Here is a 20,831-nt window from a genome sequence, read left to right on the forward strand (position 1 = left end):
AAGAACACTATACTGCGGCCACTGCCAAGTCTTATTTTAAAAAAAAATAATTCACGTATTCTTCTTTTGCAAAAAGGGAGAGTTAACGTTGTCTCCCTGAGGCGTGGGAGAGTGAGAGCAGCTCCGGTTGTTTGTGCAAGCAGGCGGAGGTGGGACTGGCCCGGGCAGGGCGGCGAGGAAATGCTTGCGCTGCCAGGAGTTGCAGCCTCCTTCCTTAAGCGACAACTTTTTGAGCAAACCGCTGCTGACGAGGAAGTGCCTGTGGGAGGGCTTTGTCCTGGGGATAGAGAAGAGGAAGGGACGGAGGTGAAGGGGAGGGAAAAGAGGGTGTGTTCTTCCTTGATTTTGGCTGCCTGTTTGCCTCCAGGAAGGAGATCCTGAGAAACTGCACCCTGCCAACTCAGCCGCAGGAATCGGAACTGTCTTGGCTGAGCTCGCGATGAGGACGCGACTGGCCAGACGCTGGTCCTGGATTGGTAGAGTGTGCCTCTTCCTCGGGCTCCTGACAGCTGCCGCTTTTGTACTGGAGCTGTCCATCTCCACTTTTCAGGCTGCTTCCTCTGGGAGCGGTGTCACCAGCAGGAGATGGGAGAGGCGCTTCTCTGACAGGGCTGAGAACCCTGAGGAACTAGCCCGGCCCGTGTACGAGAAATCTCCCCCAGATTCCTACAGTCTAGGAGAGTGGGGGAAGCCCGCCCATTTGCAACTGAACCCTGAGGAGAAAAAGTTAGAAGAGGAGCTTATAGAAAAGTACGCCATCAACATCTACCTGAGCGACAAAATCTCTCTGCATCGCCACATCCAAGACAGTCGGATGTCGGAGTGCAAGTCCAAGGCCTACGACTATCGGAAGCTGCCCACCACCTCGGTTGTCATCGCGTTCTATAACGAGGCCTGGTCGACGCTGCTGCGCACGATTCACAGTGTTTTGGAGACGTCGCCTGCGATTCTGCTGAAGGAAATAATACTGGTGGATGACTTGAGCGACAAGGTGTATCTAAAGGCGGAACTGGAGCGGTACATCAGCAATCTGAAAAGGGTGCGTTTGATAAGAACGAACAAGCGTGAAGGGCTGGTTCGGGCCCGCTTAGTTGGCGCTACTTATGCCACCGGGGACGTCCTCACCTTTCTTGACTGCCATTGTGAATGTGTTCCTGGGTGGCTGGAGCCCCTTCTGCAAAGGATTTCTGAGAACGAGAGCGTGGTTGTTTGCCCAGTTATTGATACAATTGATTGGAATACGTTTGAGTTCTACATGCAGTCGGGAGAGCCGATGATTGGGGGATTTGATTGGCGGTTGACGTTTCAGTGGCACTCTGTGCCAGAGTATGAACGGCAAAGGCGGAAATCCAGAATTGATCCAATAAGATCCCCAACAATGGCCGGGGGGTTGTTTGCAGTGAGCAAAAAATATTTTGAGTACCTTGGAACGTATGATATGGGGATGGATGTCTGGGGAGGGGAGAATCTGGAACTGTCCTTTCGGGTGTGGCAGTGTGGAGGCATCTTGGAGATCCATCCTTGTTCCCACGTGGGCCACGTGTTTCCTAAGCGGGCGCCGTATGCCAGGCCAAATTTCCTTCAGAACACTGCCCGGGCCGCTGAAGTGTGGATGGATAACTATAAAGAACATTTCTACAACAGAAATCCTCCAGCACGGAAAGAAAATTATGGAGATCTTTCTGAAAGGAAGCTCCTAAGGGAGCGTTTGCAGTGCAAAAACTTCGACTGGTATTTGAAAACTATATTTCCAAATTTGCACGTGCCGGAGGATCGGCCCGGCTGGCATGGCGCTGTCCGCAGTATGGGTATCTCCTCAGAATGTCTAGACTACAACTCACCTGAACACAATCCTACCGGGGCCCATCTTTCTCTCTTTGGATGTCACGGCCAAGGAGGAAATCAGTTCTTTGAGTACACCTCCAATAAAGAAATCAGGTTTAACTCTGTGACTGAACTCTGCGCTGAAGTTCTAGAGTCAAAGGACTTTGTGGGCATGAGAAACTGCCCCAAAGATGGATCTGCGATCCCAGAAAGCATAATATGGCAGTTTAAAGATGATGGAACTATTTATCATCCTTACTCAGGCAACTGCCTTAGTGCTTACCGTACTCCTGAGGGAAGGCCTGGTGTACAAATGAGGACCTGTAATTCTGCAGATAAAAATCACCTGTGGAGGTTTGAGAAATAGAAAGGGCTGTGATCGGGGAACTGTGCCTTCTGAGGAGTATGTGTCACCACAGACATAACTTCTTGCCAGGTCTAAAATGACTTTATCAATTGTCAACATGAGAACTTCGGGGAACTGTTTATTTTTTTTAGAAGAAATTTTGGGGACATGCCAGTTAAGTGCCTTTTATTCTAAACTATGGTGTTCACTTTAAAAATACCTTTTGCCTTTCAGTAGATTTGGGAGCCTCGGCATCTTGGCTGAAATTTCTTAAGATTAAGTGCAAAGAAGTCACTCCAAGGGGAACAATTTGCACACTGTTGTGGGGGGCGTTACAGAGCCTTGCCGTAAATCTTTAATATTTTTAAAGCAATATTCATAATATATGCCTTTGTCACGTTTTGTTCCAGTGCTGAGGCTGTGGACTCTGGGGAAAGGAAATTTTTTAAAGGTTTAAAATTAGGGTTAATTGTTCTTAACTCACTACTTATGGTGACACTGCAATTAATTCATCATAGGTTTCTTTGATCTGTAATTAAGGTGCCCAATGGGAAGAGCAATTGTATGTTAACCTGGGTGAGAGGGCTGAGTAAACCAGTTGTGGCTCACAGCTGAGGCCTAGTAATTACAAGCAGTGACATTGAAAAGAGAATGAAAAAATCTGCTGCTTGTACCAAAAGCATCTGAGCTGAGACTAATTCAGCCACTCTTTTTTCACGTTGGCAGTTGTTCATGATTCTCTGTATGATCACTCTTGCAGCATTGTTTACATAATTTCCTGCGAAAACTGACTTAAAACCTGTATTGGGGGGAGCAGAAAAGTATTTTGGGAGCAATCTTCAACATGTGCCTTATTTGGAATAGAATTCTGATTTCTTTTTTTCCTGAAACAACTTGAAAACTGTAATTCAGCCTTAGCAAAGGTGATGCTGTACTTCCTCCAATGTCACGCACATGATAAACGTTGGTTTCTTTTACACGGCAATTAAGTGTTGCGTTCCAAATTTGGACCTTGAACTGGCAGGTAATGCAGCTGCAGTTATGTGACAGGAAATAGTCTACAAAAAGGGACAAAGCTTTTGCAGCAAACTTGCAGCCAAATGTCTGCAAGTTTCTGAATTTTGAGTGTTTTAAATAACCGAGTTCCCACTGACATGCAAACTAGCATTGCTTGACTGGCAGAAATTGAGGGATGCAGATGTGCAGCTGGTGGCCTTGGGAGGTGTCACTTGTCTAGGCTTTTGATCTTTGATACATGACTGTCCACCAAATACCTTAACATTATCATTGATCGCTCCCTTTCTAAGCAAAAAAAGTCAGGGTATAAAAGCAGCTTTTCAGATAGGCGGTGTTGTTAGACGAATCTGACAGGGATCTCCATTCAAAGTTCTCCCTGATGTTCATCAGCCGGTTCCTTACCGTTCGATGTGATTTCTTGTGGTTGTGTACCCCTTAAAAGGCTGAGGTAGAAATGTAGGACACGGGATTTTATCCTCAGGGATGGGGAAAGCAGTATAAGAGAGATCGTCTGTTCCAGTTGCCAAAACTTATACTGCGAGTGGAGAGGAGAAGCTGCCTAAAAAAACCCAAAGACTTTTAGATCCCGCCCCCTCCTCCAATCACTGGACTAGATATAAATGGACTTGCAGAATAAACCAAGTGTTGTCATGGGGGGGGGGGGGACTTGTCTGCGTATATTGGATCGCAGTCCAGCTGTACGTTGCTTGTGGCTACAGCCAACTACATCAGTAGAAATGAAGTATACAAATGTCTAGTGATTCTCTCTCTCTCACACACACACACACACGCGCGCACGCCCCAAATTGGTTTTGTTTCGACTTAATTGTTACATCTTGGACAAGTCAGGGTGTTGCATTTTTGTGAATGTTTTCGATACATGGGATCGTCCCTCACTGGGTTCAGAAGAGATGCAGGAGTATCACCAGCTGGCAGTTTCATGTTTTCTAAGGCTTTGTGTGCAAGCAAGTCCTATCACATGTATATGTAAAAGTGAAAGCAAGTTTTGTGCCCCACCCCAGTCCTTGTGTCCAGCAAAAATTCTGGGTTGTTGGTGTGTTACTGGAAGAGCCCTGCTCTTCATTGTAACACTGTGTTTCTCAGATTTCTATATTCCATTTTTGCATAAGTAATTACTCAAAGGGGCCTGGCTTAGGCCGTTGGTTATTATTCTGATAAGCAACAGGATTTTGATAAAGTCGAAATGAGCTCACTTTCAGTGTACAGGGATCCAATCTGGCAGCAGGATTAGAGCCTGGTAGAGCCACCAGGGTAACTCCCCTAAACATTGTGTACTGGGTGCTCCATTTCTGGGAGCAAGTAGGTCAGTACTCTGTAGGGTTGCCAACCTCCAGGTAGTGGCTGGAGATCTCCCGGAATTACAACCAATCTCCAGGCCACAGAGATCAGTTCACCTGGAGAAAATGGCTACTTTTGGGGAGGACTCTATGGAATTATGCCATGCCAAGGTCCCCAGATCTCCAGGAATTTTGCAACTTGGAGCTGGCAACCCTAGTACTCTGTGAATACATAGGCTCTAGTTTCTACTTTAAAATTCCCCAGTCCAATGCCACTTTTTTCCAAGTTTTTTTTTTAATGGGAAAGCTGACATATCTAATCTTTGTAGCCCTTGGAATGCTAATTTCATTGTTTTGTCCTGAGAAGATTAGAAGACTGTCTGATCAATGGTCCATCTAGTCCAGCATTGTTTCCCGCAGTGGTCCTTCAGATGAAGGAGCATAGCAACCGTTAATGTAGAGATATACTGCTTCTGGACATGGAGGCTTCATTCAGCTATCATGCCTCATCACTTTTGGATTGGTCCTGATTTTAACTGCCTTGATCTTAACTGAAAACCCACCTTTTTTGTATTTAAGTTGGGTCCATGCATGTTGTAGCACTGGTATTGGGAGAAGTCTTTTATCCACATCATACATAAGCCCATAAACTTTGATCATAAACTCTCTTGTCCCTCTCCCCAGTCCTAAATGTGGTCCAATGTGGATTATCTACTTTATGAAAAGCCATTGGCTGTCTCTGGACGTAGGCCACAAACAGGTGGGGTTTCGGATGATCCAAAAGACGCAGTTTCCCTGCTGTTTTCTTTCCTGTCACTGTTACTCCGTTTCTAATTTAGCTTGCCATAATTCCTTCGCTGACACGTCACCATGGTGCCTTGAGTAAACCTAGTATTGCCAAAAAAAAAAATCACCTTTACAAGTGTGAATTATTGTAGTCTCATCATCAAGGAAGATAAATACACCTATATATAATTTAGCTATGTAGCCTGAGCGCAAATTTCCATGAGATAGAATTGAAATGATATGTATGCTATGTGCCATGTGACAGTGGGGGAAACAGAACCAAATTGGGGATAGTGGAAAGAGGGCTAATATAGACGGGGATTGCTTTGAATTACAACTGGAACGAAATAGAACGTGCAAGACGTAGAGTAAAAATGAATTCATTTTCTTAATTTTGCCTTAAAAGCACTATGCTAGAAATTTTAAGCAGATGGTACCAGATAGCAATTGGTATCTTTTAGGTTGGTGACCATTCACCAGTTCAAGCGAACGTTTTGCACCTTGTGGGGTTGCAGGTTTCCAATTGTGGCCTAAAATGCCGTGCCTCTTCTGAAGTTGTCTATCTTGCCGTGGGCTCTGTGGACTTCATGCTTGCTCAGAGATCCACTGGACCTTCTTCAGGCTTGCCTAGTTCCACTGTGTATCCTTTGCTTGTCATCTGTCCATGTGTGTTATGGAATAATGATTTAAATCTGTCTTTTGGAAACTATTTTGTAATGTAACATGCCACAAATCAAAGCTGTTATGGAGATAGAATTGTCTTGAAATATTCCAGTTGGTGGTTTTTTGTATCAAGAATGCCCATGAAATCCCATACATCCCATGATCGGTTGGAAGGAACCAGCATGGTTCCAGCTGGGAATCAGAGATCCACGGAATTTGTAACAGAGCAACACCAAGACGCATGACAATCCTTAAAGAAGGTAAAAGCTGGAATGGGCATTAAATAAATACTAGTACCACAAAAAATAGTGGGATGTGTTAAACACACTCCAGAACAATTATTGAGAAATGAAAATTCTGAACTGGCATGCTTTTATTAACACTTTCCCTCCCCCAGCCCATTTCAAATGAATCAATTTTCTTCCTGTCAGCTTTCTTCACTGTCCTACTTTCACATCCATACATCGTCACGGGGAATACCACAGTGTGGATTACCTTTACCCCTAGTGATACATCCTCATCCTTAAGGATCGTTTCCAATTCCTTCATGACTGCCCTTCTAAGTCTCAATCTCCTTCTGATATCTTGGTCGACATCTCCATTTTCGTTGAAGATTGAGCCAAGGAATAGAAAATCTTTAACAATTCCCATTTTTGTCAATCTTAAAATTGTGTAATTCCCCAGTAGTCTTTACGTTTTTCTTCTTGATGTTCAGCTCTAATCCTACTTTGGCACTGTATCCCTTAACTTTCATCAGTAATCATTTCAAGTCTTCACTATTTTCTGCCAGTAATGTGGTGTCATCTGCATATCTCAAATAGTTAATGTTCCTTCCAACAGTTTTAACTCCAGCTTCTTCTACATCTAATCCAGCTTTCATTATTGTATGTTCTACACATAGGTTTAACAGATGAGGAAACCATTCTGTTTCCCCATATTCTGTCCTAACAGCCCTAACTCTTGTACAGAGTGCAGGTTGTGCATCAACACAATCAGACATTGTGGCACATCCATTTCTTTTACCACCAGAATGCTTCCTGCCTAATTATCCAAAGTAGTTTGAACTTATATGTAGCCATAGCAGATGCATCTTTCCTAAATACACTACATAACAAGGCTGATGAAAGATTATTTCCCACTGCTGACTACTCCAGTGCCATAGTGTTTGTCAACTTCCTCCTCCTTTTTCTACCAAAGATCAATTAACAGCTTTCTTTTGTAGGACACCTAATACTGTAGGTTTTCAGCATTCCATTCTTACTATTCAGAGTCACTTTTCAAGCAGCTGCTTCTGTGTAGCTTTCTTAATTTTTCAGCCTTCCCTCCCTGACCCTGTAACGTTCAAGATACAAATACACTCCATTCAAATTTATCTGATCTTTAACCCAGCAGTCTTTAAGCTTTCCAGACTTGAGATCCATTGAGTGGTAAACACAAGAGGGTTATACGACAGGGAGTATAGTAGCTTTGCTCTCTATTAAGGCAAACTAGAAGCAGATCCTTCAATAGAGGATTGCAACCCCATGGAGTCCACTCGGCCAGAGGCAGGGTTTTTTTCAGAGGATTTGGAAGGTCAAAGGAAACCAGAGTCTGGCACAATAAACAGGTTTTTAAATTGTGAAAAACAGGCAATCCACATTACAGCAATGTCTTAAAAGAGGGGGAAAACAAAACATCAATCTCGGGGGGGGGGGTCCATACAGCAGCCAGCACACTTCTGAGCACCTCGCACCCTTCCGTGCAGGCTCTGCCTCCAAGCTCTGCCTCCTGCTCTTTTATACTGGGCCTTTGTTTATTAGGCACAGCTTTGTAGGACCAGGAACACTACGCAATCTGTTAAGTCATGCAGGTCTAGTGCTACCGGCTGCACCTGGCAGTTCCCTTAACCCTTCTCTGGATGGTTACAGGAGCAGGTAATCTTGCAACGATTTACAGCCATGGAATCTAGATACCCACATGCCGGCAGCCAGAATACAGATCACCTGACAACACCTTCTTGGGTGTTCTTCTGCATTTGCACTACTGGTTTCCAAGCCATGGGGTTGAATGTTATCTAAGAACTGAAGAGGTTTTCAAGGAGAATTTGGAATAGACAACAGGAGAGCCATATGGGGATCTAATATGAGCTGTTTTATGCCACAAAAATGCTTTCTATAGGGTGCATTTAAGAAGAACAAGTGAAACAAAAATAAAAGCCTGGGTTTGGTTTTCACAATATACTTCACATAAGCAGTTGTAGCTAAATTGTACTTTGCATCAGCGATAGCATCTAGTTTAGGCAACTGCCCGTGCCAGAAAGTTCTTATTTCACAAATGACAATATTAAGATTTCAAGCTTCAGAATTTTATTAAGCTCAACAAGCTTTTTCCAAAACATGATTGAAGAGCCACGTGCAACAAAATTCAGTATTTCCTGGATGATTAAACATATGAGTTGTGCGGACAGCTTCTGGAAGACCTAAGGACCTTCTTCATTTTGTGCAGCTTGTAAATGGAGCAAGTTTGTTCTTCAGTAGTCTGGGCCTTCTTTTTTCAGCTTACTGTAGTCCACACTGACTGCGTAGAACTAGAAAAAGGAAAGATGTTAAAACAGAAATCATGCTAGTATAAAAGTTACATCTGGTTTTGTGAATATGTGCCATTTCACGCTGCCTTGCAAAGCCACAGGCTGCAGTTACAGATTCATCATTGTGGACCCACTGCAAAAATCCTGCTTTGTTTCCATTTATTTCTAAAGCTTCAATTCTTCTTTAAGTTTGAAAACTGTGGATTATTATGCAGTGAAAGGGCCTTTTGTGAAGGTACTATAACCACTCTCCCTTCAAATTGTCCAATTTCAATGATTTAGACAATGTGCCTCTGTTGGCCCACGGTGGAAGATGGCGAGGACAGCAGCTGCTGCCATGCAAGCCAGATGGATGAAGGGGGGCTGCACAATCATCTCGGCCCCCATACGAGTCACAGTGTGAACTGTAATGACCATTCCTCCCCGCCCCCCGCCCCCCCGGTGTACTATCGGCAGGAGTAGGTTGTATTAATCGCCATCTGGGGGCTGTGTTTTATGAAAATGTGGTTTTATTGTGATTTTAAAATGTGACTTCTACTTGCTGTAACCAGGTCTGAGCCCGCTTTGGGGGAGGGCAAGCTAAAAGCCTAACAAACAAACAAACAAACAAACAAAGAGACACTGCAAGTGGGCAGGTGAAGTTGCCACTGCTGCCATCACTCCCCACAGTCTGGGGGAGAGTCGGCTGGATAAACGGGCAGGCAGGCAGACTGAAGACAGGGACACAGCGGGGTGTGCAGAGCAACGGGGCGGGGGGGGTGAGATTCTACCTCAAATTTCTCACTAGTCCCCAGTAGGCGGGGGCAGGGCTCATTTCGAGGGGGAACACACAGGAACGCAGTTCTGGCAGTTCCCCAAAGAAGTCACGTCAGGTGGCCCCGCCCACCTGACTCTCGGTCATTTGGGGCCCATTTCAGCCTGGATTGGGGCTGAAACGGCCCAGATCGGGCCTCTGATGGGTGGTGGATCACTCTCCCACTCAGCAGCGGCCTGATCCTGACCATTTTCGGCTCTTTTTCAGTCCCTTTTTGCCATGTAGGGCCCAATTTCGGCCCTGAATGGCCAGGATTGGGTCCAAAACAGCCAGGATAGGTGATGTCAGGGGGTGTGGCATATGCAAATCATTTATGCCAATGACACACTTCCGGCGATGGCAAGGGGTGTCGTATATGCGAATGAGTTATGCGAGGGATTCCAAAGGTGGATGGGTAAACAAACTGGGGGGGGGGTGGCTTTCCTGTCCCCCCCCATGAGTCTCATTGGATCCTGCTTGTATATTATATTCCCAATACTTCTGAATGCTAAAAAGCACTGGTATGATCCAGTACAGCAGTGTTTAAACACGAATGCTAACAGCACAATACCAAATGCTAGAAACATTTGCCACATGTTCTAGCAGTCATACAATTTCACGGGGTGCAGATACCATCACAGTGATGTAAAATTCAAGCCACCTAAAAGCAAAATCCATTTCAGCTCAAAAAACGGAAGAAACCTTTTTGCATTTCTTTATAAGATATGTACTATGTCAGTAAAGTTTAAAATGTGCTGTGTTAATGGCCCTGTTCTCCAGAGTGCAGAAAAAATTATATCTATGCTAAGACACTTTGAGGCAGAATCAGAAGAATTAAACAACTAGCTAATAACTGTCTAAGTTTTAACCAATTGTATTAGCATACAACTGCACATAAAAGCTTTGAAGAAATGCACACTAAGTTGACTGTGTCACGGCAGGCATGTTCTCAGGAGACAATCCCTTCTCCCTCACACAAGAAAGCCTTTTTTAAGAGTGCCCACTAACTACAGTTTTTATCAGTACTTTTAAAAGTGTGCCAATTTTTAACATCGTGCGTTGTCTAATTAACTGGGCCACCTTCATAATCAACTAAACACTGTGGCCCTATTAAAAATGCATAATAATATTACCTCACTGTTTCAGTATCTGAAATTAGTTATGTTCTACAGATATTGGAATAATGTTTCCGATCGTGTGATTTCATATATTTGCCAAGAAAGTGTTACTAAAACAACTGAAGCTATTTTAAATCAAGTGTACAGCTTTATTCTTTCCACAAGCCTTGACAGTCCTTTTTAGAAACGCAGCTGGAGGACATCTTTTATACAAAACCAAATAAGGGAGAAAGAGCCGTCTTTGGCAGTGAAGCTAAGATTGCCCTAACTGATAAGCTGTTACACAAGGGCAGCCAGTTTACACTGAATCTGCTTACAAGACATTTTAGTGTGGCTGCAAATCATCTCCTTAGATAATAAATAACCCAAGAAAACATTTTCAGATTAAAGAAACTAGCCCAGTAGATAGAAACTCCACATGAAGTTAGTATTTTTCTGGGTCTTACTATAACTAATGATTAGTTTATATTTGCTTTCACACTGAATACATTTCAACTGTTTTTGCTTCTCTTTCAAGTAAGATTACAGCTGACCCAAACTATGTTAATTCACAAACCGGAAAATCGGTAACAGACCAGAATCAGCTTGGCTAGAAATGCTTATAGTTCAACATGGTGCCAAAGAGATGTCTGACATTGCGAGTTTGACTGAAACATTTTGTCATCTGAGGGTTCTGCCATCTACATTTTTAAACTGGTTCTGATACCAGATGAAATTGAAGAAAATCATGCCAGTTATGTATCAAAGCATGGCATCTACTATTTACTGCTTTGTCTCCAAAAGTGCTTTTTGTAACCCAAATCCCATCAGCAAGACTTAACCACTTGTAATCTAATCTGAAGCAATGTCTGGAAACTGGCCAAAAGAATGAGCATCAACCGGCTGAAGCTAAAGCCAGACATGACAGAAGGGATGTTAATAGGAAATCTACTACTCTAGGAATCAAATGAGCTATCAAAGATGAAACCTGGGGATATTCCAGAAAAGGCAAATGTAATAGCACCTTCTAATATAATGCCAATGTAACAGCAACATTGAGGGAGGGGGATTAGAACTTTGCCACTGTAATCAATGCACCTGTATCCTCTAGCACTGACTATCAAAATGAATTCTGCACACAGAAGATATGCTACTGGTACACACGGTAATGACCACCGAGGAACTACACAATTTTAAAGTTGACAATGAGGGAATTGAAGTTGAAGATTTTCTATTCCTTGGCTCAATCATCAACCGACAAGGAGACTGCAATGAAGAAATCAGAAGAAGACTGAGACTCGGAAGAGCAGCTGTGAGGGAGCTAGAGAAGATCCTTAAAGATAAAGATGTCTCTCTGGGAACCAAGATCAAGATAATCCAAACTATGGTATTCCCCATTGCCATGTATGGATGTGAAAGTTGGACGGTAAAGAAAGCTGACAGGAAAAAAATTGACTCATTTGAAATGTGGTGCTGGAGGAGAGTTTTGCGGATACCATGGACAGTCAGAAAAGACTAATAAGTGGGTACTCGATCAAATCAAGCCGGAATTCTTCTTAGAAGCTAAAATGACAAGACAAAAGCTATTGTACTTTGGCCACATGAGAAGACGAGTCTCTGGAAAAGTCAATAATTCTAGGAAAAGTGGAAGGCAGCAGGAAAAGAGGAAGACCTAAAACGAAGTGGCTTGACTCAATAAAAGAAGCCACATCCTCCAGTTTGCAGGATCTGAGTAGGTCTGTTAGAGTTAGAATGTTTTGGAGGTCTTTCATTCATAGGGTCGCCATAGGTTGCAGGCGACTTGACAGCACATAACACACACACACTAAGCAGGTTTTTCTTATGGACACTGATCTCATGAAGTGGGGGGTTTGGAGGCATCAAGGAACAGAAAAGGCAAGGAGCCTCTCTGTATATATTGTACTTACGAAAGCAGCAGCCCTCCCCTCAGCTCTCTGTCACAGACTTATGCAAGAACAGCGAAGCATAAAATGGGGAGCAGCAGTAAGCTACATTGCTACAGTAGAAAAAGTGGTTTTGTTTTCTAGCCTAACAATTTCCTTTCAGACTAGAGGAGTCATAGGCCTACAAGACAACCAGTCACAAGCTCTGATAGATACTTTGCATCATACCTTGTACTGGTCATTGGGTCCCAGCTTGTTCCAAGGCTCTGGATTATTCTTCTTGTCCCAACTACGTAGAAAAATATGACAAAGTACAGCTACCACTACATCCTCATAAAGAAAGACAGCACAATGTATGGCATAACACTTAGTTGTATGTGGCCTTGGAGACTCGCTAACATAGAGTCCTGTCCACCACCCCTTAAAAGCACGAGATCTCCTGTAATCCAGGCTCTTATGATGAATAGGCCATCTTAGCCACAGTTTAAGATGCCATTCAACAGGAAAACAGTATTTTCACAGATATATTCAATGTTACACTACTTTGTATGAATGGTGGCAGTTTTGACAAAATAAAGCATGATGCTTGAAACTCAATCCTTGTAAGCAGTAAATTGGCTCAAAGGTCCTGTTTAACCTCTATACTTTCTTAATTGGTTATTCCATTTTAAACTGTACATATTTTAGAAAAACATAACGTTTGTTAGTTAATGTATTCTTTACTATACACAAAACATAACTTTTTTACAACTCCGGTACTGCCACAATGAGAATGCTAACCGGTAAGTTTTATGCTACAGCAGACCACCTTCATCTACATCATTAAACAGGAACACCACTTAAAAATCGTATTTACCAAACATCAGGATTGAAAATTGCCAGACGCATGGTGTACAGGGCAGCACCAGTCCCTCCCGCTCCAATGAACAAGAAGAGCGGGATCAACTGCAAGAAATAAAAAGTTGTGATGTTAAAAAGCACATCGGAAAGTTATTGTGTAGCTGTCAATCTGGGAACCATACAATAATACATAATAGTCAACGCATAGGAAATGAATAAATGGAAGCATATAGAAGAATATGGAAAATAGTTAAATGGAAAAGAGCAGCAAAAAAAAATGCCACTCCTGTGCTAGCCAACAATTTGCTAAACCTACCAGCAATCTCAAAGAAGACAGGTAAGAGAAATGAGTTCTGCAGGATTCAGAAGGGTTTCCACACCATTGTTTTCTGCCGGAGGCCTTCCTAATCCGTTGCCATAGATATTTTAGAGATGCCAAACCCTCTAGAGGTAAGGCACCTCACCTACATTTGCATTAAAACAAAGCTTCAGGCTAAAACGTTCAAAGAAATACAGCCATTGTAGTTTTGAGAGAGGGTGGCATCAATAACTCTCCAACAAACCCCAGTTCATAAAATACTTTTGGACACTGAGACCAGCCACCTCAAACTAGTTTGCATTTGCAGCAGAAAAACATGGGGGGGGGGGGGGGACGGTATTTAGACAAAGGCATGTGAGGGAGCTTCCGTCAAGTCAGTCTTCCCTCTTCCACGGGTTTTAGCTAAAGAGTAGAGTGCCCTTAACACACCAGGCCAGCAGCAACGCCTCCTGTTATGGCGGCGTGAGAAGAGTTAACACGTTTTTAAAAGCACGTTTGCTTAGGCGAACTCCAAACGCACGATGATCCGCCACGCTTCCCCCTCAAAAAAGAAAATGACGACAGCAAAGGAAGGGAGAGTGGGAAATCACAAACAGCTTAGGGACTGACTCATTTTCAAGCTGCTTCGGATACGGTTAAGCCGTCCACGTACTGCAGGGAATACAGTGAGCAAAGCCGCCTGCACGGACAACGCAGCACTTCACCAGCCTCCTTCCTCTTCACCTCAGTTAAAGGAGAAGAAATGGAAGGTGCTGGAGCTTCACTGCCCCACAGGGCGGTCGACTTCTTTCCTCTACGGGAGGGGAAGGGTCCAAATCGTTCTAGTTTTCTTTGTATTTCCCTTGGACTAAAAAAGGGAGGGGAGGGTCGTGGGGAGTGCTACAAGAGGACGGTGCCCGCTTCCGCCAGCCCCGCCAACACTCACGCTTGGGTGCTTTTTAGCCTGGCTCATCATGAGGCGGAACATGGCGGCAAAACGACCCGACGCCCCCCAGGCGCTCTTCTCTTCTGCTTCAGTCCCTTTCTGCTATTCTTGAAGGAAGCCCAATGTCACTTGAGGGCCCCTCAAACCTTTACAAGGAAGGCATGTGGGTTGTCTAACGCAGCGCCTGGTTACGCCTTTCCATTACGAAAGCACTCGCTGCCCTGACTCATGCGCACAGACGAATGATATTGTCAGCCTAGGAGCAGGTCGTGAGATATTCGATCCCTAATTAGCCCTGTAAGCCGCTGTTCCCCTTACAACGCGCAGAGAAAACAGGCACTAAGTTAGACGCTCGCAAAGGACACCCGCAACAGGGGACAGCGCATGCTCAATGCAATAGCAAACAAGCAGAAGGAGGCGAGGCGGTGCTGTTTTCCCAGTGCCTTGAGATTGGTGGATTTGTCGCCATGGTGATGGTGGAAGCCAGCGGCCATGTGTATGAGGTGGGTGTTTGCTGAGGAAAGTTGTGACTGGATGATGCTCGGCATGTTGTTAATACCACTTTTGAGTACTTCCAGACGGGTCGCTGTCTTAAGTTAGTCTGTAGCAGTGGGTAAAAGCCAGATCGAGATGATTTTAGACGGATCCTCATGAATTCATATGGTTTTTATATTGAAACAAAGCAAAAAGGCTGTCATTTTATAGATCATGTCCTAGTCTACAGAGAGAAACCAAACAATCACGCATCCACCAATCCATGGCACCGCCACGGTGCAAAAACATGCTTTAAAAGCACAGGTCCTTATGGATCCTCTGGATTTTTACATAGGGCCACCCAAAACCCACCATACAATCTCAGATCATGTCTATTGCCACAAATGGCACCAAAAAAATCGGGACGGGGTAAAAGCCGGAACGGGCCGGAACGGGCACTAAAGAAATGCCAGTGCCACAAAAAACAGTGGGATGTGTTAGAGACACTCCAGAACGATATTTTAGAAATGAAAACTCTGGACTGCCCTGGTTTTATTAACCCGTTCCATGCCAAAAAGCTCCCGGAACATCACAAAACAGCCTGGAACGGGCACTAAAGAAATGCCAGTCCCACCAAAAACAGTGGGATGTGTTAGAGACACTCCAGAACAATATTTTAGAAATGAAAACTCTGGACTGGCACCCTTTTATTAACCCGTTCCATGCCAAAAAGCTCCCGGAACAGCACAAAACAGCCCGGAACAGGCACTGAAGAAATGCCAGTGCCACAAAAAACAGTGGGATGTGTTAGAGACACTCCAGAACGATATTTTAGAAATGAAAACTCTGGACTGCCCTGGTTTTATTAACCCGTTCCATGCCAAAAAGCTCCCGGAACAGCACAAAACAGCCCGGAACGGGCACTAAAGAAATGCCAGTCCCACCAAAAACAGTGGGATGTGTTAGAGACACTCCAGAACAATATTTTAGAAATGAAAACTCTGGACTGGCACCCTTTTATTAACCCGTTCCATGCCAAAAAGCTCCCGGAACAGCACAAAACAGCCCGGAACAGGCACTGAAGAAATGCCAGTGCCACAAAAAACAGTGGGATGTGTTAGAGACACTCCAGAACGATATTTTAGAAATGAAAACTCTGGACTGCCCTGGTTTTATTAACCCGTTCCATGCCAAAAAGCTCCCGGAACAGCACAAAACAGCCCGGAACGGGCACTAAAGAAATGCCAGTGCCACAAAAAACAGTGGGATGTGTTAGAGACACTCCAGATAAATATTTTAGAAATGAAAACTCTGAACTGCCCTGCTTTTATTAACCCGTTCCATGCCAAAATGCTCCTGGAACAGCACAAAACAAGCTGGAACAGGCATGAAATTCCAGTGCCACAAAAAACAGTGGGAAGCAATACAGAGGCTGCTGGAAAAGTTTTTAAACCTGAAATCACTGGTAGTGGCATGCTTTCATTAACTGTTTGCCTGCCAAAATGCTCCTGGAGCAGCATAAAACAGGCCGTAATCAGTTTTGCATGAATGAGTGCAGCAAACAATTAAACAGACAAACAAACAAAGTGGTGGTAACCCTTAAGGAAACTGGAGCTCGATATTTTAGAAATGAAAACACTGTAGTATCATGTTTTTATTAACTCCCTGTTTCAGTTTTATTAACTTTTTTCATATTGAGGTTTTCAAGAAAAAAGATAACACCAATCTCTAAGGCACACCAACCAGCCTAATTGTCAGTCCTTGGCAAGGAGATATCCAAGTTCTCCACAGCAAACACACAGGTGATTTGGTTGAAGTAACTTTTATTAGAGATCTATCAGGTTCACGGTGGTCAGACAGTGGAATTGGCAGAAGTGATGTGTTAAGGGAAAGGAGTGTTAGATACAGGCTAATGTCCCACCCTCAGGGAAGAGGCCCATTGAAAGCCTGGCGAGAAACCCAGATACAAAAAGTACCATAGTTAGACTATAGTGACAGATTGAGCATGAACTCATTCCCGTTCCCAGAGAAGACATTGTTTAGGCTAGGTGCAGCCACAATAGCAGGTGCCACAGGACTCTTCACATACATTTAAGTTTCATCCACAGCTTTTTTGGATGGAAAGGAGAGAGAAAGTTGTGTGTCATCCACATATTGGTGACCCTCATCCAAAATCCCAAGATAATCTCTTTCAGTGGTTTTGTGTAGATCTTTAAAAGCATTCGAGACAAGATGGAAACTTATAGATGCTTGTGTATTTTCTCTTTTTAATTTTTTTAAAATGTATTTTAACACTAGCAACAAAGTCTGTTTTAATAAAATGGGCTCTAAAAATGAAGCACGTTCCGGAAGGACAGGCCACCTTGCCTGGTCTTCTCACCACAGCACGCCCTCCAGAGGGACGTGCCACCTTGCCTGAGTTGCATGCCGTGGCAACACCCTTTGGTGGTGCACCAGGATAAAAAGTGAGTTGTCACCAATACAGCTTGCCTTTTATATAATAGGACTAGCAACAAAGCTCGTTGAGGGAAAAAATACAATGAACTCTAGAAAGGGGAGGGCTGGCAGGTGGGAATTCTCTCCTCCATCACTGATTCCGGCTGGATGAAGATGGGGGGGGGGCAGGCATGGCCACCTCCTCTGCGCCTGATCCTAGCTGAGTGAAGGGGGGCGGGCATCGCCACCTGCTCCACACCTGATCTGGGCTGTGTGAAGGGAGGTGGGCACTGTCACCTGCTCCACTCCTGATCACTGCTGGCTGAAGGGGCGGGCATTGCCACCTGCTCCGTGCCTGATCCTGGCTGGGTGAAAAAGGGGCAGGCATTGCCTCCTGCTCTGCGCCTGATTACACCTGCTCCATGTCTGATCCTGTCCCGGGCTTCCCGCCATGGCATGCTCTCTGGAGGTCTGGCTGCCTCATCTGGGCTTCCTCCACAGAAGTGCCCGCTGGAGGGTAGGAAGTGAGTTGTCTTGAAAACGCTTAGCCTTTTACATAGTAGGATTTGTTTTAATGTACTTCAATGTTTGTTTTTAATGTTTTTCTCTGTTGGCTGCCTCGGGAACCCTATGTTTGGTAGAAAGACAACATTGAAATGTTTTAAATAAATAAGTAATAGTACCCCATAGACCAGTGGCCAGAGGCCAAGGATACATCTCCCAACAGCATCTGTTGAAACCTCTCTTCCCGAAAGGACTTGAATCAGTCTAGCATAGCACCAATCAGGCCCATCTCTGCCAAGTGGTTTGGGAAGATTGTTACCCAAAAGGCTACCTGTGTCTGTACCCCTTAATGAAAGCAGTCAGAGCATGTCTAGGGTGCCGACTAGAACCCACGGGTTTACATAAAGTGGGGATCTATTCTTATATATGCTGCTGTCCTGTGGAGGGTGTTGTTCTTGCTACTGATGGAAACAACAACAGGAATGGGAAGTGGAGGGGAGGGAGAACCCTGGTCTTACTGCCTCCTGGTAACCCCGCTTACACAGTGGGGAATTAACCAAACAGAAGCGTTTATGATGGAGAATGAATCAGACACCACACTGAAAGATCCCCTGGTGATGCAGTAGAGTAATTGCTTGACAGCTGTGGTTAAATCGCTGAAAGGAAACAAATTGAAATAGAACCCAGATAAGATGGAAGTGATGCTGGTTCGGAAGGCAGAGATATTGAAAAAACATTGTGCTTCTCACCTTCAAAGGGGTTCAGTTGGCCCTAATCGACTCAGTTAAGAGAAAATGAATCCAGCCCTGCTGCTTGAAAAGCAAGTTAATGCAGCTGCAAAAGAGGCCTTCTCCCAACTCAGACTATCCTGGACACACAGTAGCCAACCCTGACAGAGCCAATCTGACCACCTGGATTCATGCCACAGTTACACCAAGACTAAAGTATTGCAATGCACTCTACATAGGAGACTCCCGCTGCTGCAGAACAATGCCTCTCTTCAACTACCAAGATCTAGGCAGAGCGTGCATATTACTCCCATTCTGCGGTCACTCCACCAGTTACCCATCAGTTATCAAACTCAGTTCAAGGTCTCTCTTGACTGTGACATGGCCTTGACCTGGCATGTCGGTAGGACTACCTCTTCCTCTATGATCCACCAGAGCAGCTTTGCTCACCTGATCAGGGCTGTCTTCAGATACCATGGGGGAGGGAGGGAGGAAGCTGCCAGGTGTCTACTGAATGTAAAGTCTGAATGCCTTTGTCCTTCACGTATGTGAGAAGCTTTTGTCTTCCACATAAGTGACAGGGGGAGGTAAGAAAACCCTCCAAACCTTGCCTTTGGTGCGCTGAAATCTACAACAGATCCCCTGGCTCCATTTTTTGGGGTTCACTGACCCACAGTTTGCAAACCAAGTGGTTGAAGAAGACCCCATTTGTGCATGTTACCTACCTACCTCTTTGTGGCTGCATGGCAGACAGATGTTTGGGATATAAACTTCCCTGTGTCCCAAATACCTGATTCCAGGTCACAGCATTAGCAAATATGAATGCTGTGCTGTCACAGGAAGGCATTGTCAATGATATCAGAAGGCACTAAGAAGTCCAGGAAAACAAACAAGGATGCAGTTTCCAAATTAGAGGATCAGTGTAGGGCATTCATCAGGGCAACAAAGGATATTAGTCTGCCATGATGAGGGCAACAATCAGACTGAAATGGATCATCTTTATGACGTAGCAACGGGGGTGGACAGGGTTGCCAAAGAAGCCATGGAAAAGGGTTCTTCACCTCCATTGGTCCCATCCCTCTTCCATCAACACTGCCTCATCTGGAGGAGATCCACCAGACAATGGGCTAATATGCAAGTACAAGCCAGCAGCAGGAGGCAGCACCACAGGGAAGCCAAGGACCCTTGCGGCCTGTCTCCCTCGGCTCGTCTTTGCCTCACTTGCCTCATCATTGGTCATCTGTGACTTGTGTCTCTGGTCAAGAGGGATCACAGATGGGGCAAGTGAGGCAAAGGCAAGCCAAGTGAGGAGGATAGGCAGCAGCTGCAGCACCAGGCTTTTCTGCACCACTAGACCACTGGCCGATTCTTGCCTAGCCAGCCTTATTGGCCCTCCTGGCTGCCTGGACACTGACGTGTGTGTGTGTTGTGTGCAGACAAGTGGTACCCCAGGCCACCATCCCATAGGAAATTTTCTCCTAGAGGTCATAATGGCAAACGTGATCTTGCTTAGAAGCCCTTTATCTGTTACATTCTAGAGTATGACATTTGCTGCTTCACCATCCTCAGCCTCCCCAGTCTTACAGTTGCTGACTCCTGCTTGTGCCAGCAGATTTAGGGGTAACCTATATAAACTGTGATAAGGGATTTAATTGTTTTTTAGTCAATGTTTAGTGGATTGTGACAGCCTATGGCTATAGACAATAAATTCTTTTGATACTTGATACAGTAGATTTAGGCTGGCATCAGAGGAAGGCGTGGTTTAGGAAGGGAAGGAACCTCAGAAGGGTTTAATGTCATAGAGTCCCCCCTGTAAAGCAGCTATTCCAGGGGAGCTGATCTCTCTTATCTGGAGATCAGTGGTAATTCCCGGAGAACTCCAGGCTCTGTCTGGAGGTTGCAACTTTACCCAGTCTCCTTCTCTTCAAATCAGCTCTGCTGTTCCCTCCTGTATGCTTGAACCGTCTCTCCAAGCACCTGCTGACACTTTAGTCAAATCCCTCTTCAGATACTAATAATTCATGCAGCTTTCCAACCAAGGTGTCACGAATTTTTGCATCACCAATTCTGTTCACATTAATCCACTGTTCAAACACACACTGTCATGGGCAGGGCCGGCCCAAGCAGGGTGGTTCAAGTCCAAACCTTAATGCCAGAGTCTGAGGGGAGTTCCAAGAGCAAAAGCCAGGTCAAACCGGTGGTCAGAGCACGAGATAATGCCAGGAGTGGGTTCAGAGTCCAAGAGCAAGGTCAGGCACAGTCCAAGGTCAGTTACCAATTGTGTCAGGTCCAAAACCGGGCATGGGCATGG

At 44.7% G+C, this 20,831-nt stretch overlaps 2 protein-coding genes across 2 annotated transcripts; one reads left to right on the forward strand and one right to left on the reverse strand.

Moving 5' to 3' along the window:
* The first annotated feature begins 361 nt into the window (after positions 1-361).
* GALNT4 (polypeptide N-acetylgalactosaminyltransferase 4) lies at positions 362-3,155 on the forward strand. The gene has a single exon (XM_054989312.1). The coding sequence runs from the start codon at positions 440-442 to the stop codon at positions 2,189-2,191; it is 1,752 nt and encodes a 583-aa protein (XP_054845287.1). The 5' UTR covers positions 362-439; the 3' UTR covers positions 2,192-3,155.
* Positions 3,156-8,262: 5,107 nt separating this feature from the next.
* LOC129335377 (cytochrome c oxidase subunit NDUFA4) lies at positions 8,263-14,529 on the reverse strand. The gene is made up of 4 exons (XM_054987812.1): positions 14,379-14,529; positions 13,151-13,239; positions 12,523-12,583; positions 8,263-8,500 (listed from the first exon to the last, which is right to left on the reverse strand). The coding sequence occupies exons 1-4, from the start codon at positions 14,418-14,420 to the stop codon at positions 8,444-8,446; spliced, it is 249 nt and encodes an 82-aa protein (XP_054843787.1). The 5' UTR covers positions 14,421-14,529; the 3' UTR covers positions 8,263-8,443.
* Positions 14,530-20,831: the final 6,302 nt, after the last annotated feature.

The sequence above is a fragment of the Eublepharis macularius genome, chromosome 9 (assembly GCF_028583425.1).
Source record: "Eublepharis macularius isolate TG4126 chromosome 9, MPM_Emac_v1.0, whole genome shotgun sequence".
NCBI lineage: Eukaryota > Metazoa > Chordata > Lepidosauria > Squamata > Eublepharidae > Eublepharis > Eublepharis macularius.